Source organism: Hyperolius riggenbachi, chromosome 5, assembly GCF_040937935.1.
Source record: "Hyperolius riggenbachi isolate aHypRig1 chromosome 5, aHypRig1.pri, whole genome shotgun sequence".
Classification (NCBI taxonomy): Eukaryota; Metazoa; Chordata; class Amphibia; order Anura; family Hyperoliidae; genus Hyperolius; species Hyperolius riggenbachi.
The window spans coordinates 222,098,086-222,114,836 of record NC_090650.1 but is presented as its reverse complement, the minus strand read 5'-3'; the positions used below and the strand labels follow the sequence as shown (position 1 = coordinate 222,114,836).

General features: G+C 42.1%; 1 protein-coding gene across 1 annotated transcript in view; it reads left to right on the top strand.

Moving 5' to 3' along the window:
* Positions 1-13,855, top strand: part of ZNF830 (zinc finger protein 830) — a 90,509-nt gene extending 76,654 nt beyond the window's left edge. Inside the window, exons 9-10 of the mRNA XM_068236689.1 lie at positions 1,581-1,657; positions 13,175-13,855. Coding sequence (XP_068092790.1) covers positions 1,581-1,657; positions 13,175-13,355 — 258 coding nt within the window. The 3' untranslated portion in view covers positions 13,356-13,855. The remainder of the gene's footprint in view (positions 1-1,580; positions 1,658-13,174) is intronic.
* The last annotated feature ends 2,896 nt before the right edge of the window (positions 13,856-16,751 follow it).

The window sequence follows — 16,751 nt, the reverse complement described above, 5'->3', positions numbered from 1 at the left end:
CATATTCATCATCTCATATCTGATTTTGGCTTTGATATTGTTTTCCTTAGCTATGAAATTAACATGTCCTCCTTTTGCAGTGTGAAATGGAATATGGTGTGGGCTTTCTAGAGGAGCAGTAAAAAAAATGGGGCAAGACGCGTCGTTTGTCTTGTTTAAAAAGGAGCACTCTATGATAGCAAATTGCGGCTAAAAATAATTTAGGTGCCCACCTAGGGGGGTTTAAGGGTTCGGAACCCACCGGGCGAAGGGGGTATAAAGAATTAGGCACCACTGGGGGGGGGGGGGGGGTGGGTAAGGGCTAGGCACCCACCAGGGGAAGGAGGTGATGAGGGTAGGCACCACTGGGGAGGTGGGGGGGGGGGTTAAGAGTTATGCTACGTACACACATGCGACAACAATCGTTCGTTAAGAACGACGAACGAACTTTTAATTGATGAAAGAACGACCTAAGTAAAGGTAGTTTTAAAATGTGTGTAACGATCTGATCGTTAGAACGAACGTTACATCACAGAAAGCAACTATTGCGCCTGCGCATAAAAATGAGAAGTTCCATGGAGAAATAGTGAAATGCGCATGTCAAGCCTAGTACGAACGATCGTTTCCAACGATGTACTACTTTTGCAAACGATCGTCGTTGGTTAAAATCCGCCGAGACAGAACTTTCTTTTGTAGCGATTTGGCTCGTTCGTCGTTTGCCTTAATAGTCGGTGGTTCGTTTTTTGTAACGATCGTCGTTGGTAAAGATCGGGGAACGATCGTTACAAACGACTATAGTCGCATGTGTGTACGCACCTTTAGGCAACCACTGAGAGAAGGGAGTGAGAAGGGTTAGGCACCATCAGCTGGAGGGCTCTGTGTGAGAGTAGAGAGATGTTAGATCATAGTAAAATATCAGTAAAAATTACCAATACTTTTCTATGTGAATGTAGTGGAATATCTGTTAATTTACCGATTATTCTCCTACCGCTATCCTGCATCCTATTAGGCACGATCCACACTACTGCCATTCCAGATCGGATCTGTGTCAAACAGATCCGTTTTTCTGTAAAACTGATCCGTTTGACACGGATCTGATCTGGATGGCAGGCACGTTCTGGTCCATGATCACGTCTATATTTATGGAAACCGGCCACGTTCTGGCATTTCCCACTTCAATACAAGCAGAGCCCTCACCGCTTCCCACGTGGTGTGCATGACGCAGCTGACAGCACGGCATAACGCACTAACATCAGGCATAGCAGGCGGATCAATGGAAGAGTTCAGCCCCTTCTCCTACCCCTGCTGCTAGGATTTTCCAGCAAGCGGAGCCTGTGGGAGACGTGAGCTGCGCGCCTCGGGGCTTCGCTGGGAGGGAATACCCCGCTCTCTGACGCTCTTTGGAGTGAATACAGCTCAGCTTGCCCTGCCGGTGGCTGAAGGGTTGCTGTGTCACCTGGGCTTGAGCTTTAAAAATCAGATGTGTCATAGGCTCATGAGACTAAGCTGAATTTTAATTGCCTTTGAATATTTTTGTGTCTGACATTGTGCAGCCTTACCTCTGTTGGGATACATCCCTAATACAACGTTGTATGTTAAAGGTTTCTGAAGCTATTGTAGCGGAAGAAGACGAGGAAGGCCGTCTAGATCGTCAGATTGAGGAAATTGATGAACAGATGTATGTATTTGCCTGTTGGAGAACATTTATATTTGTTTTTATTTATATCAGACTGAGAATTTCTATTAGTTTGAAGTGTGGCTTGCTAATGGCTTAGTGGCTTTGCATCTCCCCTGGTAGAAGAAACCTACAATTAACACTAGCTTCCCTTGACAGGTTTCTTGTCAAGGCTTTTTACACATAATCTTAATTATAAATTAAATTGATAAAATAGACATTATTTTACCAGAACACATGTTAAAGGGAAGGTTCAAGCAAAAAAAAAAAATGAGCTTTACTTACCTGGGGCTTCTACCAGCCCCATGTAGCCATCCTGTGCCCTCGTAGTCACTCACTGCTGCTCCAGTCCCCCGCTGGCAGCTTTCTGACCTCGGAGGTCAGGGCCACATTGCATACATTTTTACGCATTCCAGCTAGTGCAGGAACAAAAATTTACGCGTTGCACCACTAACGCGTAAAAATGTATGCGTTAATGTTCCTGCACTAGCGGAAATGTGTAAAAATGTACGCAATTCGGCTCTGACCTCCGAGGTCAGAAAGCTCCCAGCGGGGGACTGGAGCAGCAGTGAGTGACTACGAGGGCACAGGATGGCTACATGGGGCTGGTAGAAGCCCCAGGTAAGTGAAACTCATTTTTTTTTTTTTGCTTGGACCTTCCCTTTAAAGGACACCTGAACTGAGAGGGAAATGCAGACTAACATATTTATTTCCCTTTAACAAATGCAAAGTGCTTGACTGTCATGCTGACCCCCTGCCTCTAATACTTTTAGCCATAGACACTAAACAAGCATGCAGATCAAATTTTTTCCAGTAACCCTCCAGGACAGGTATACTACGAGATTTGGCCCCTCCCAGGAAACAGGAAACATCCACTTGGTCTCTCTATAAGTTTAGACCCACCGCAGGTGTCCGGCAGTATGGATGTTTCCTGTTCCCTGGAACAGGTCTCTCTGTAAGGTGTCCGAGTCCTGGAGAGCCTGGGTGGCTAAGGGCTTTGGGCATGCTGCTGGGGATTTATGCTGGCCGATAAATGCGGAGATCAGTAGTGTGGAACCAGTGGCTTACCTCCCTCAAACGCATGGTGTTCAGGTGATGGCGGCAGGGGGAAGGCTGTAGCGAAGACGCTCTTTTGGCAGAGGCCGCTGGCACGGTTGTTGGACGCTGGGGGAGACAAAGCGGTAGGCGGAGGCCGTGCGCATGGTTTCCCTCAACCAAGATGGCGGCACGGACGTTTCCGGTGTCGCCGTGACGTCACTTCCGCACGCCAGAATTGAAGAGCTACAGCGGTTCGGCGTTCACTCTCACTATCCATTAAACTGTGTGAGAGATAAACGCTGCTCAGGAGGCTGGGATTCAAGGCAGGAGGCCAAGAAGGATACCAAAGCCGACAAGCCTGAGACTGATCCAAACAAACAAGACGCAGGAGTGGTGAGATAAAACTGATTTGGATTCGTTTTTACAGCTAGCCTTAGCTGTTGGGGCAAAGTTTGGCTAATAATTGTTTGTTTTAGCTAAAATGGTTTGTTTGACTAGGGTTGTTTTGTCTGTTTTTCTTTCAGAGTAAATACTGCTGTTTAAACTGACAGGCCCAGGTCCAAACGTTGCCCTATATGCAATACTAAATTGCCACATGTATGTGCTAAAACTTTAAGCATGCACAATTACACTGCTTAATCAGGAGTCTACTACTTCATATAAATACTTAATGAATGCAATGAGAAGTGAAATGACTGAGTTAATTAAGGCTTTCAGAGAAGCAATGGTGGCTTCAGCTACACAAGCACCTGTTAATGTTGTTACAGATAAAAATGCCTGTGCCAATTAATGTTGAAACTACTTTTTTTTGCACAGGCTGGGGTGATTATAACTCCGCCAGTTATTGACAATATACCTGCTTCCGTATCAGAGGAAATTTTTAGTAATGTATCTGTTGGACCTTTGTACATAAAAAAGCTACAGCTAATAGACAGGTTTTGTCTGATTCTGAACCAGAGTAATTAGAAATGGAGGATGTTTTTGATTCTGATGGTGAAGAGGAGTATGCAAAGCAAACCTGCAAGAGTTACATTTGCATCAAGTGAAACTGAAAAGCTTTATATAATGCATCAGTTTAAAAAACTGACAAGCCACAAAGGACTTCTGTACATGAGGAATTGTATGCAGGAGTAGAAGGGGACCAACCACTAGTATTTTCTGTACATACTTCAAAGGAAAAGTGTTTTTGTCTAGGTTTAAGGGAAGGTTTCCTTTTTCAGAAGAGCATAGCAAATACTGGGACAAGTGTCCTAATTTGTATTGCAAAAAGGGTGTGCGCATCAAACACCAGGTGAACCCTTATATACCTGGCTCTGCAGATAAGGCCTAATTAGCTTATGAGACACTGCTCAAGCAAATCTGCATTCGCTTTGGCATGCCAGGATATGTAGGGTTTTGCCAACTAACTCACCAAAGGGCCCCAGGATCCCAAGTGTCCTAAGTTGGATGCTGTCTTTTCTTCAATTAAAATTAATTAGCTGTTGAAGGTGTTGATAATATAAAAGAGCCTTCAAAAAAAAAAAAAAAAAAAAAGTTTGCTTTAAAGAAAACTTGGACAGCTATTGGTAAAAATTTTCGGCCTGCTGCAGCAACTACAGTAGTCGCTCGCACTTTAAATTTGGGAATGCGGCAGGTGGAAAGGCACATAAAAATTGGTGCAAGTATAGAGGTGATCTTAAATTCTTTTACTGTGATGTTTAAAGCTATTCGCTTTATGATTGATGCGACTTCTGAATCACATTGATGACAGAGCTGCAGTGTTAGCCAATGTAGCTAGAAGGAATCTTTGGATAAAGACATGGGAAGTACTTTACCCAAAAATAAAGTGTGTACAATTCCACATTCAAGAGATCGATTATTTGGGCCAGATTTGGTACAGATTCTCGAACGAGGCCAATATCACAGCTTCAATAGAGCAGAGCAAACCGAACGCCTTGTTCAGAAGCTCTGATGCACCGTCTAAACAAAAGGGACGAAAACCAGGTGGGAGGAAGACTCAGCAATTCCTTCCACTCTTTAAATTTGCGAAATGACTAGTACCCGTAAACGGAAAGGGTTGTATGCAAAGATATCCCTGATCAAAAAACCGACAGGAAAAATTTGATTGATATGGAATCGGAAGCCAATAAATACATTCATAAAACATGTAAAGTTTCTGAATGGAGTCAATTTACACAGTCTGGAATCTTCTGATTCCAGGAGGATACAGGATAAGCATCGGTCTGAAAGATGCTTATTGACATGTACTGATTGAATCGAAATCCCAGGCATTTCTGAGGTTGCAGTGAGAAACGGAAACGGAATGTATCACTTTCAATTCCGTTGCCTCTCCTTTGGAATAAAATCGGCACCCAGAATATTTACAAAAATTATTTCGTAAATAGTTGCCGAACTTCACAAGAAAGAAATTGTGTTAATTCCTTACCAGTTAATGCATCATCATAGAGGTAGTGATTACAGAACTGAAAAAAGATGGATGAGTAATAAGCATAGAAAGATTTCAAATACAACCATCTCGGATAATTCTGTGCCTAGGATTTGTGATTAATTCGATGGAAAATCGTCTTAGGGGAACAAAATTGTTCAAGTTGATGAACTTAGCATTTTGCCGGGCATACACGGCTCGGTTATTGCGCCGGATCGAGCCAGCGGCTCGATGCCAGCGCATCCTCGCTCGTGCGCGCAGATTGATTGCCGCTCGTCCCCTTCCTTATAAGCGCACGATTCCCTGCCATTGTCCGCAGGTGGGAATCGAGCAGGCGGGGGTCGAGCGGCTTGATCGGGCCAGCTGAATATTATCAGCTGGCCGGATCAGCTGCTCGATACACAGTACATAAACGTACCGTGTATCCCCAGCATTAGAGAGTCTAGTGTTAGCAGAGGACAATTTGAAGTCGTTCACAGTTGTACACCTAAAGGGCACTATCTAGCAGACTTCCTCAGTCGGACTCAAACGTCGATTGTGAAGTGGACTTTGAATATAGCAGGTGGATAACCCAGATGTGGGGAATACCAGAGGTAGAGTTGTTCTCAGGAAGATAATGAATTCAGAGATGACTGTAATTTTAGCTGCACCCAGTTGGGACAAGAGATTGTGGTTTCCGCTATTGTTGAATATGAAGTTTGCAGGACCGATATTGTTACCAATAATGGACAATCTAATCACAGTTCAAGAGGTGAACATTCCTCAAGTAATACATTTGAGAAATCCAGTTGTGGAGATGGCACACCTTGCCCATAGGTGTGGGTGCTGCAACCTGTGGGTGCTGAGCCTCAACATCCAGTGTTAAATAGCAAATGCAAAAGTTCCAGGTCGGCACACCAATTCAAAATTAAGTAGTTTTCAATTTATTGCTTCATGAGCACACAAAATGACAATTGTTTCGGGGCCACGGCGGGTCCCCTTCTTCAGATAGTGCAGACAAAAAACTATCTGAAGAAGGGGACCCGCCGTGGCCCCGAAACAATTGTCATTTTGTGTGCTCATGAAGCAATAAATTGAAAACTACTTAATTTTGAATTGGTGTGCCGACCTGGAACTTTTGCATTTGCCAAGTAATACATTTGAATCTAGCGGACTTGCTAGTGAAAAGTCTATCCTCGGGAAAAAGACTATCTAACAGAGTGATAGAATCTTTACTGAATAGTTAGAAAGCGAACTTATATAAAATGTATGACCTGTGCTTACAGGAGTCTGTTTTTTAAAGGTAGCCATACACTGTTTAGATTAGCAGCAGACAGATTATCAGATACATTTCTGATCTATCGGATGTGTTTAGGTGCATTGGGGTCAATGCAGAGTGATAAGCAATCTCTTCAGATCGATTTTAATTTTCCAGCTTGTCAGAAAGATTGCAGTTGATCCTTCGATCGCAATCAGGCAATCGATTTGCGATCGATATATCGATATCGATCGGCCGAAAATCGACTGGGTATGGGCTTCTTAAGTCTGCTGAAATAGGGACAATTTTGGAGTTTTTTGCAAAACTGTGTTAATGGTCTGACCCTAAACACTATTAGGGTTCAGATCTCTGCATTATCAGGATTTTTTTTACACAAGCAGTTGGCTAATGATCCTTTAATTATTAGATTTTGAAGTCTGTGGAGCAGAAAAGGCCGGTTGTGGTGAAACCGTTTCCAAAATAGGATTTATCGACTGTGCTAAAAGCTTTGACATTTTCGCCTTTTGTACCAGCGGAAGACTTAGGCTTAGGACTTATAACGCTAAAAGCGGTCTTTTTAGTGGCCATAACTTCTGCAAGATGCATAAGTGAATTCGAGGCACTGTCAGGTAAAGAACTGTCCTGCACAATATATGATGATAGAGTTGTTCTCAGAACTAGTGAAGATTTTTTGCCAAGGTCAGAGATAGGTTTACAGAGGTCAAGAAATTATATCTCCTTTCTTTTACACTAATCCATTGAATGAAAAAGAAAAGAAATGAAGTATGTTAGATGTAAGGAAAAATCTGATAGAATAGCTAAGGAAAGTAAAGATACCAGAAAATCAGAAAGTTTATTTAATTTTTCTGGCAAGTTAGTAAGCCAAAAGGTATAAAAAAAAAAAAAAAAAAAACTATAGATGATCCAGTATCCAGTACACAATGCACAGAGTGATCCAATCTGTGCATTGTGGAAGCGTATAAAACCATGAATTTAGAAATTCCTGGTGAAGTAAAGGCTCATTATACCAGGGCAACGGCTACGACCTGGGCTTGCAGAGCTAGAGTGTCTCCAATGGAGATATATAAAGCGGCGACATGAAAGAATATCAACACATTCATGTGCCACTACAAGTTGAATCGGATGACTGCAAGGGAGTTTGGAAGAGAAATCCTGCAAGCGGTCAGCCCGCCCTAAGGTTGGTGAGGTTTATTTCTTGCTCATCATCTCGTAGTATACCTGTCCTGGAGGGTTACTGGAAAAACCCTAAGCTAGCTAACGGGTAGATTTATTTTAGGTAACCCTCCAGGACAGGTTGCGAACCCACCCATTTTAAAATTAAGTATATATATATATATATGTATATGTAATACTGTATACGTTATGTGTATATATGATAAACTGCAATGTATAATTAGGGTAGTCTGGTGTGTAGACCATGTTCAGGGTTTCTTGAATACATACTGCCGGACACCTGCGGTGGGTCTAAACTTATAGAGAGACCAAGTGGATGTTTCCTGTTTCCTGGGAGGGGCCAAATCTCGTAGTATACCTGTCCTGGAGGGTTACCTAAAATAAATCTACCCGTTAGCTAGCTTAGGGTTTCTGACCTGAAGTCTGACTGGATTAGCCAAATGCTTGTTTCAGGTGTGTCTATCTATACATATTTAGGTACCAGTTGCATTTTTCCACATTTGCAGAAAATAAGGCTTAGGAACTGCACCAGCTTGCTGACTTGTGCTAGCCAGGTTGCAAAGAATACATTTTCCAGTCCCTTGTCAGGCTGGAGCTACCTTGTGTTTGTGATCAAGATCGGATAATCCATCTGGCCTGTCCCAGATGAAAATCGTGAGCTGATCGAGCACTACTCTGCCGAGATACAACCAAATCGATTTTTCAAGAAAATGATTGAATGTATAGAAAAATCTAATTAAACTTTTCTCACTTTTTCAAAATAACAATACAGTAATTAAAAAAAAATGAACTGTGTATGGCCACCTTTTTAGAGATCTTGAAAGTAATAGTTTAGGCCCAGAACTATTGAAAGTAAATAGGAATCAAGGATGAAAAAAAAAAGCCAGATACTTACCTAAGGAGTATGAAGGCTCTGGGGCCTATAGAGCCTTCCCGCCCCTCTCCCGGTCCCTGTTCCAGCGCTGGCTCCCCCGTAGCAGTATTCAACTTATTTGGTCATTATACTGCTCCGCCACCGAAGGGAGACTTCACAAGTCTTCCGGAGCCCGGGGGACTTCAGAAGTCTTCGGGAGCAGAGTTGTCCCGAAGACAGGCGGGCCCATACTGCACACGCATGAGTGCACGAGAGGGCCACTCCATACTGCGCACACCCTAAGAGACCTCTCGCGCATACGCAGTGTGGGAAGCCTGTCTTCCGAAGTCCTCTGTGGTGGGGGATTCAAAAGGAGGAGCTGTCACTGTTACAAGGGTACTGGGAGAGGAGAGCAGAGGGAAGGACCCAGAGCCTTCCCTCTCCTTGGCTAAGTATCTGGTTTATTTTTTTATACATACAATTCCCATTTGCTTTAGTGTTGCAAAAAATTACTTTTATACTAGTCTACAGTTCATGCTGTTTTTGCTTAGCGCTAGTCCTTAAAGCGCAAGTTCAGTGTACGTTTTACATTCTATCGCTCCTCGTCCTACCTAATAAAAGCCCTGGGATTTGTGTCCATATCAGCCACTGAGTGCGCAGGCACAAAGCCGCGTCTGTTGCCATGCTTGTTGTGGGCACGCTGGCAGTCATTCTAGGGCAAGCAACTGGCTGCTGTGACTAGTTGTTATCGCTGTCAATACCTGTAAAGTGTATTGAATGCTTCTATTTGCTATTTTATAGTGATTTAGCTGCCCAATTGATATGTCCCTTGTCCCAAAAACTATTGTTCCTAGTCCTAGCATAACCTTTGCCTATTTAAAACAATGGCTACAGTCACTGTTGCTTGAAAGCAGGCAGTTACAAACCAATTTTATTTTTACTGCATTTGGAGTATATTATTTCAGAATTATAAGGCCCCGTTCACATCTAAAATCTCAAATGGCGGCGATTACCGCCGGTGTTTTGCAGGATTGATTTTCCCGTGATTAATGCAGAAAAATCACTATACACGCTGCGGTTTTGGCGCGATCGCGATTAGTGGTGCTATGCATGCTGATCGCTAATCGCCGGCAAACCGCTGCATGTAACACGTTTGCGGTTATCGCTAACCGCAAACGCGATAGTGAGAACACTGCCATGTGTTACATGCTACAGCGATTTTTTTTTAAAAATGTTTTATTGATTTTTACAAGAAAAATTACAACCCTCCTCAGAGGAGACCACGTCATAGAAAGTCACATAAATGTACAGACCATATTAACATAATCTTACTGTTACTAAGCTTATAACAATCACTCATCTTGTATTAGATAGGGTCCGCAATATTAACTATTTGTCTGCCCCTGTACCCCTTCCCCTCCTCCCCCCCCCCTCCCCCCTTTTTGTTTTTTTCCCCCGTCGTCAGCTCTCGTCATAGAGGAAATGCCCTTCAAATTTGTTGCACACTGTCGTATTTTTCCAAGTTACCTAATCCTTTTAGGCCTTAAGCTTCCCCAGGCTACCCTCCAAGTCCCTGATAGCATACCACTCAGTGTATTTAAAAGGTTCCATAATGTTGCGAATTTCCTGAGGAGAAAACAAATAGATGATAAATTTTTCCCATATTTTAAAAAGTTTCTTGGTCATCCTGTCCTTGTGCAAAAGAGTCTCTAGTTTATCCATATAGAACATGTGAAGCAATTCTTCCTGAACGTCCAGTACTGATGGAGAAGTTGAAAATATCCACCTGTTATATATAGCTTTTCTTGCTGCTATTAGCATCAGGTGAACTAATGTCGAGGGAGGTGAAGATGTTTCTTCCTCCCGGTGTTCCTCATGTTCGACCAGCTTGTAATAGTTAAAGAGTAGTAATTGGACATCATAGCGTAAATTGTATTTACAAACCTTTTTCACATATTCTTGGACACCCTTCCAAAACTGCACAATGATAGGACATTCCCATAGGCAATGAAACATTGTTGCATTTTGATGTTTACATTTAGGGCATTCTGGTTTATAATGAGCTGGGGGGCTACAGCGATTTAAAAAAAAAAAAAAAAAAACGCTAGCGGTTTACCTTGAGGCAGGGAACACACTTGTCTTTCAGTTTTCCGCACGCGTTTTTCTGCATGCTTTTTCTGCACACCAAGTGTGTTTCCATGCAGGAAAACGTGCGCGTTTTTTCCTAGCAGCTAATGTAACTTATAGAGAAAACTGACAAAATGTGCAGAATCATGATGCAGAATTTCAGTTTTTTTTCTGCGTGCAAAAAACGCATTAAGTGTGGACTAGCCCATTGATTTACATGAGTTCTCAGTTTTTCTGTGCAGAAAACGCGCACGAAAACAGTCAAGTGTGTTCCCTGCCTCAGTGGGAATCGCGAGATTCCCTCTCAAGTGTGAATGGGCCCTAAAAGTTGTTATGACCCGTGATCCTGCTATAACCTAAGTTCTCCAGCTTTTATCAAAATTGGCATGTAGTTTGACAGCTACTTGTACACAATTTGATAGTTTTAACAGATTAGGTGTTAGATTTAATAAAAACATAATATGTAACAAGAATCTGTTAATCATTTCTTTTGATTTAACTGATCAAACAATGGGAAAAAGACACTTTGCAATTGAGCATAACAGGAGTGTGGCGTGTTTGACAGCTGCATAGCTTTGTACTGCATTGAGTTTTACAAAGCTAGTGAGGGGTATGATGCAGTTAAGTAATTGATTTGATTACTATCAGAATCTGTTCTAATAGCGAATGGTGCAGTGTGGTAGACAAGGGAATCGGGGAGTTTCATAAAATCTTTTCTTACAAGTATCAGAGTGTTTGGCCAGCTTAAGACCATAAAAGCCCATTCACACTAGGGTGATTCGCTAAAGCGCTAGTGCTATTCTAAACTATGGCAGTGATCTCACTGCCGCAATTGATGCCGAACACAGGCATTTTGCAATCGGCACCAATCGCAAAACACGTTACCTGCAGCATTTTTGCCACGATTCTGGAGCAGTCACGATAGTGCTTAATAAAGTGCTGATCACCATCGCTCTGAATCGCAGAAGTGTACAGTGATTTTACCACGCTACTCACGGTAAAATCACCCGCACAAAACGCTAGCACTGAGCACTAGCGTTTTCCGCTTTTTAAGTGTGAAGAGTCTTTCTTTTCTATCCTGCTTTATATTACATGCATGTGAATGCAGTGAATAGTTACTGTCACATACAGACTGTTCCCTACTTACAAACAGCCTCCGATCTGGAAGATTGTAAGTTGAAATTGTTTGTAAGTGGAATACTGTGCAAGGCCCTGTCACACCGGAGAGGTTTTTTCAGGTCGTTTTCATAGGAATGGAGAGAGACTTATGTATAGTTGTGGGGGTTCTCGTTTTCTGTTTCTTACATCTCTCTTCTAATTTTTTTTTCTCTTTCTCTTTTTTCCCCTTTTTTCTTTTCTAGTCTTTTTTTTCCTATGAAAGGGGTGTATTGGTAGTACTTGGTTATAGTGATGGTCAAGTAGATGCAAATAACTTCAAGTTGATGCAAATTTATGCAGCTTGAAATTGAACCAATCGAATTGTACCTCAGCAGGATTTGATTTGTTCACTTTCAAGCTGCATATATTTGCATACAATGTGCTTACATTTGCATCAACTCGAAGTTATTTGCATCTACTTGACCATCACTACTTGGTTGGAGTGGGTAATAATTAGGCCTTAGTCTGGGTTCCAGTATGGAGGATAAGTGTTCATATAGATTCATATAGGGAGGGATAGCCCTCAAGATGGACTGATATAGTTTTTGCTCTCTCCCTGTTTTAGTGAGAGGAGAGAATAAAGGACTGTGGACATAGGAACTTAGATGCAATAAAAATGTTGTATTCATTTGAATATGTTAAATAATAAAATGAATAAATAGTCTATAAAAATGATATCCTAGGAAAAAAAGTCAGTTAAATAATGAGAATTATATTTCTGCTTACCCCGCAAGAAGCGGCTCACTTGTGTGTGTTCCTCTGCCGTCCCTCCTCCCCTCCCTGTTGAACAGTACACGCCGCTTGTCTATAGATGGGAAGGGTGTCTGTATAATGCTCTTATCCTGCAGTGTCAACCAAACAATCGAGCAACAATGATTTGCTTTATGGGAGGGCTCAGAAAGAAAGTGTTTTCTTGTAGTCCCACTGCTGTACATGTACACAGACTTCATGCACATGTGGAATGGCAAATGTGCATCTAGGAATTATACAACTACAACAAAATAACTGTTATGGTGCCCATAAATGAAACAACTATTTTTTTTTTCTTTTTTTTCAATTAGATAACTTAAACTTTGATTATTCAATTAGATCAGATGTAAAGATTTTTCCAATATGTTCGATTGGATTTTTATGAATAAAACTGATAATCATTTGTTTTTCTTGATGGAAAATAAAGATTATTTTCGACTTTTATTCGATTTGATTGTTTTTGTTGAATAAATGGGAAAATCTAACATTTTTATTGTACCATGTATGGGCACCATAACTTTGATCAGCATTCAATACCCTCAGATACATAGTTATGTCTGGTTCCACAATGTAAAATGTACTTAATTAAGAAAAAACGTGTGAGGTTACCTGAGGAATATGTGAACCTGTAGAATTTCAAGTGCATTCTGAAGATTCAGATCAGCTCTTTATTTTGATCTTTAGACTGTGTTCTATTGTAGCTATATTAGGTATTTATGATTTTCCTTTGTCTTACAGTGAATGCTACAGAAGAATTGAACATTTGAGGGACCGCAAGGATGTCTTGCATGATACATTGAAAGCAGTTTTGGAATCAAAAGCTAAAAGTCGCATGGGCGAAGATGCTGGAAGTGATGATGAAGAAATGTTACCGATCATAATGGGTCAAAATTGGCGTGAGAAAGGAGCCTTTTTATAGCTTCAGTGTGTAGCGGAAGAAGATTTCCCTTTAACCAAAATCCCTCACACATTCTGGTTTACTGCTTCAGTGCTGTAGTGAGATCAGATATTCCTATGCAAAGTTTCCAAGCCACATAATGTATGACGATATGCTGTCTTTTTCCAGGTAGATAAGAAAGGACTACCATTAGTTCAGTGAAAAAGAGCCGACTACCGTTGTAACATGACAATTTTACCAAACTCTGCTTCACACCTCTAAGATATCACTGTAATTATTTTCATTTTGTGGTTGATGCTTATTTTGTAATATTTTTGTACAGTCGTTGGTTTTGGTAAACAAGGAATTACCTGTTGTTCTAGGTGACCTTTTCTACTTCTGTGTTTTTGGAAGTTCGTGAAAATATTTATGATAAAATCCTTCCTTAACTGAAACCTACGGTAGTAATATAGAGTATTTACATCACTTCATAAGGTAAAAAATGTTGTACATTAAACCAGCTGTATATAACAGGACTTTAACTTCAGTGTGTTCTGAAAAAAATTCTGTTTGAGTGCCTTTGGCGCCTTCTCTTTCCTAGAATCATATACTGAAAACCAAAAGGTTGGAAAAAGTCAGGCTGTCTAATCTCTTCGTGGTAACATTCATTATTTTTGGGTAATTATGCACTTGGATATATGTACATCTCTCCTTTGCTTCCTATTTTATCATGGCACTTTCATAAAATGAAAATTAGTACTGGTCGTCTGCATTACTGCTGTCGGCTAGAGATAAAAACGGAGAACCTTTAGTCACATGACTGCTGAGTGTGCTTCGCTATGAGGTGAATCTGGTGCCACTATGGTAATGTTTCGCAACATTAACGAGGAACTGAAATAAAAAAGTTTTGAATATATTGCACCCACAATATTATCAATAGGAAATACAACAACAATATCTAGCTAAACCTCACCCACTGTGGAAAATGTTTGATTAGTGGGGTATGCATCAAAGTCCGGCTACCACAATCTTGAAAAACACAAGCTCGTGGGATTTTGTTTCCGTTTGTGGTTTTGGGAGCCTGTGTGGCAACTGACCCAGCATACAACATGACCCTGCCGGATCCCTTGCCTCGGCAGAATGGTATGGTATGAGAGGGAGGAGGAGAGGATTTAACATGCAAGTAGTTAACCACTACTGGACCGCCAATGGTTGGCATCTTCTGTGCCTGCATCTTCATGTGGCCTGGAGCATTCTGCGCAGACACAAAAGATGCCGATTTGACGAGGTCGGCATCTGCGATGGAGGCAGAACTGCAGTGAGGGACTGATAGGCTGCCAGGGGCTGGAGGAAGCCCCAGATAAATAGATCTTTTTTTCCCCTTGCACCTGTTAAAGTGCAGGTGCACTTGCACTGTATAATCGTGCGCATTTTTCCGTCCGTGCCACAAACTCATCTAGTGTGTTCCCTGCCTAAAGGGAACCTTAACTAAACTAGTAAAGAGTTTCACTTACCTGGGCTTTCTACCAGCCCCCTGCAGCCGCCCTGTATCTGCAATGTCCTGGAGCGATCCTCTGGTCCCCCGCAGTGGCTTAGTTTTGATTTCGACGACTGCGCCTGCACGGCCCTGGCTGCGCGCATCCTCAACCATGCTCCTGCCTCTGGGAATGTCTTGCGCATGTGCAGTAGGAGAAAGTATCGTACTTTACATGTGCAGAACGCTCCCGGGGATGATCCCATTGTAGTTTTCTGAATGGTAACATTTATGATGTGTCAAATGTTCTGTCACTTCAGGGCCTTTAGTGTTACTGGTAGTTAAAGTGGACCCAAATTTAAAATACAAGATTTCAGAAATAAAATCTATTTTCTAAATTATAATAATAGCAGCCTTTTTTCAGCTGCATGATGACAAATATAAAATATTTTATATTTATTGGAGGAACCCCTCCCTTCCTTTCATATTGCCAGGACAGAATCCGGCAGACTGCTGGAGTAGGAGGTGTCCGGCAAAGGCGGAATTGCTAATGGCTGCCACCTATAATACCCTAGTTATGAAAAGAGAAGGGTGAAAAGCATGCACTGAAATGCTCATAGGCTTGAAGGAGTGTTTATTTAGCTTTGTATGTTTAATAGTGGTGCAACTAAAAAGCTATCTGATAGTGTACATAGGGTATCTTTTTAACCATGACAAGCAAGAGAATAACATTTGGGGTGTTTGAGAGCTGAGGCCTAAGTCATTTGAATTTTTTTGTGCCAAAGTGAAAACAATAAAAAAATACAGTTTTCAAAGTTTTGGTACAATTTTAGCAAAACCACATACGTACTAATGTTATAAAGTATGTATATTTGAGTACGCCTGGGTCTCTAGTTTTCAGAATGATGACAATTATGGCTTTTTATGGCAGTAGTGTGACATGGCTGTCCCACTGGGCGACAGAGACGCAATCCACTGTCATAGGCTGAAGCCTATGACAGCCGATCGTGCTGATTGGCTGGCAGGGGGAAGGAGGGTAGGCTAACAAAATAATACAAAAAAATAAGCAAAAGTTATTATAAAAATAAACAAAAAAAATTGGAAAAAAAAACATTGTGGGAGTGATCACAGCCCACCAACAGAAAGCTGTTGGTGGGTAGGGGGGGGGGTATTACTTGTGTGCTGAGTTGTACGGCCCTGTAGCGAGCCCTTAACCACTTGCCGACCAGGGGTGATTTGCCTGATCTGTGCTGCGTGGGCTCTCCAGCCCGCAGCACATATCAGTATTATGCCAGGGCGATCAGACTTCCCCCCCCTTTTTTCCCCACTAGGGGGATGTCCTGCCGGGGGGGGTCTGATCGCCGCCGGCCATCTGCGTTTTGCGGGGGGGCTCCTCAAAGCCCCCCTCCGCAGCCATTTCCGCCCTCTGCCTCCTCCCTCCCTCTCTCCGTAATGCGCAGGACGGATTTTCGTCCTGCGCATTGAAGGATAGGCTTCCGCCTATCAGATGCCGGCGATCCCCGGCCAATCAGAGGCCGGGGATCGCCGATCTGCCCTACGCCGCTGCTGCTCAGCAGCGCCGTATGATGTTTTTCCGGCAAACTGGTGGAGTAGATGGTTTCTGGCAATTGAGCAATTGCTAATGGCTGCCCCAGTATAATCCTAGCTATGAAAAGGGAAGGGTGAAAAGCATGCACTGAAATGATCATAGGTTTGAAGGAGTGTTTATTTATCTTTGTATGTGTCAGAGTGGTGCAACTAAATATTTTTAATTAAAAAAATGTTTGGTTTGGGTCCGCTTTAAGTGGTTAAAGGACACCTATAGTAAGTTAAAAAAAAAGTTACTCTAGTAGTGGGAAGGCTTTGGATTGTCCAGAGCCTTACAAGCCCACTGCTCCAGTGCAGTGTCCTTCTATTTTTATCCAGTCATTTTTTTTTTCTAGCTGTGAGCAAGACCATTGATG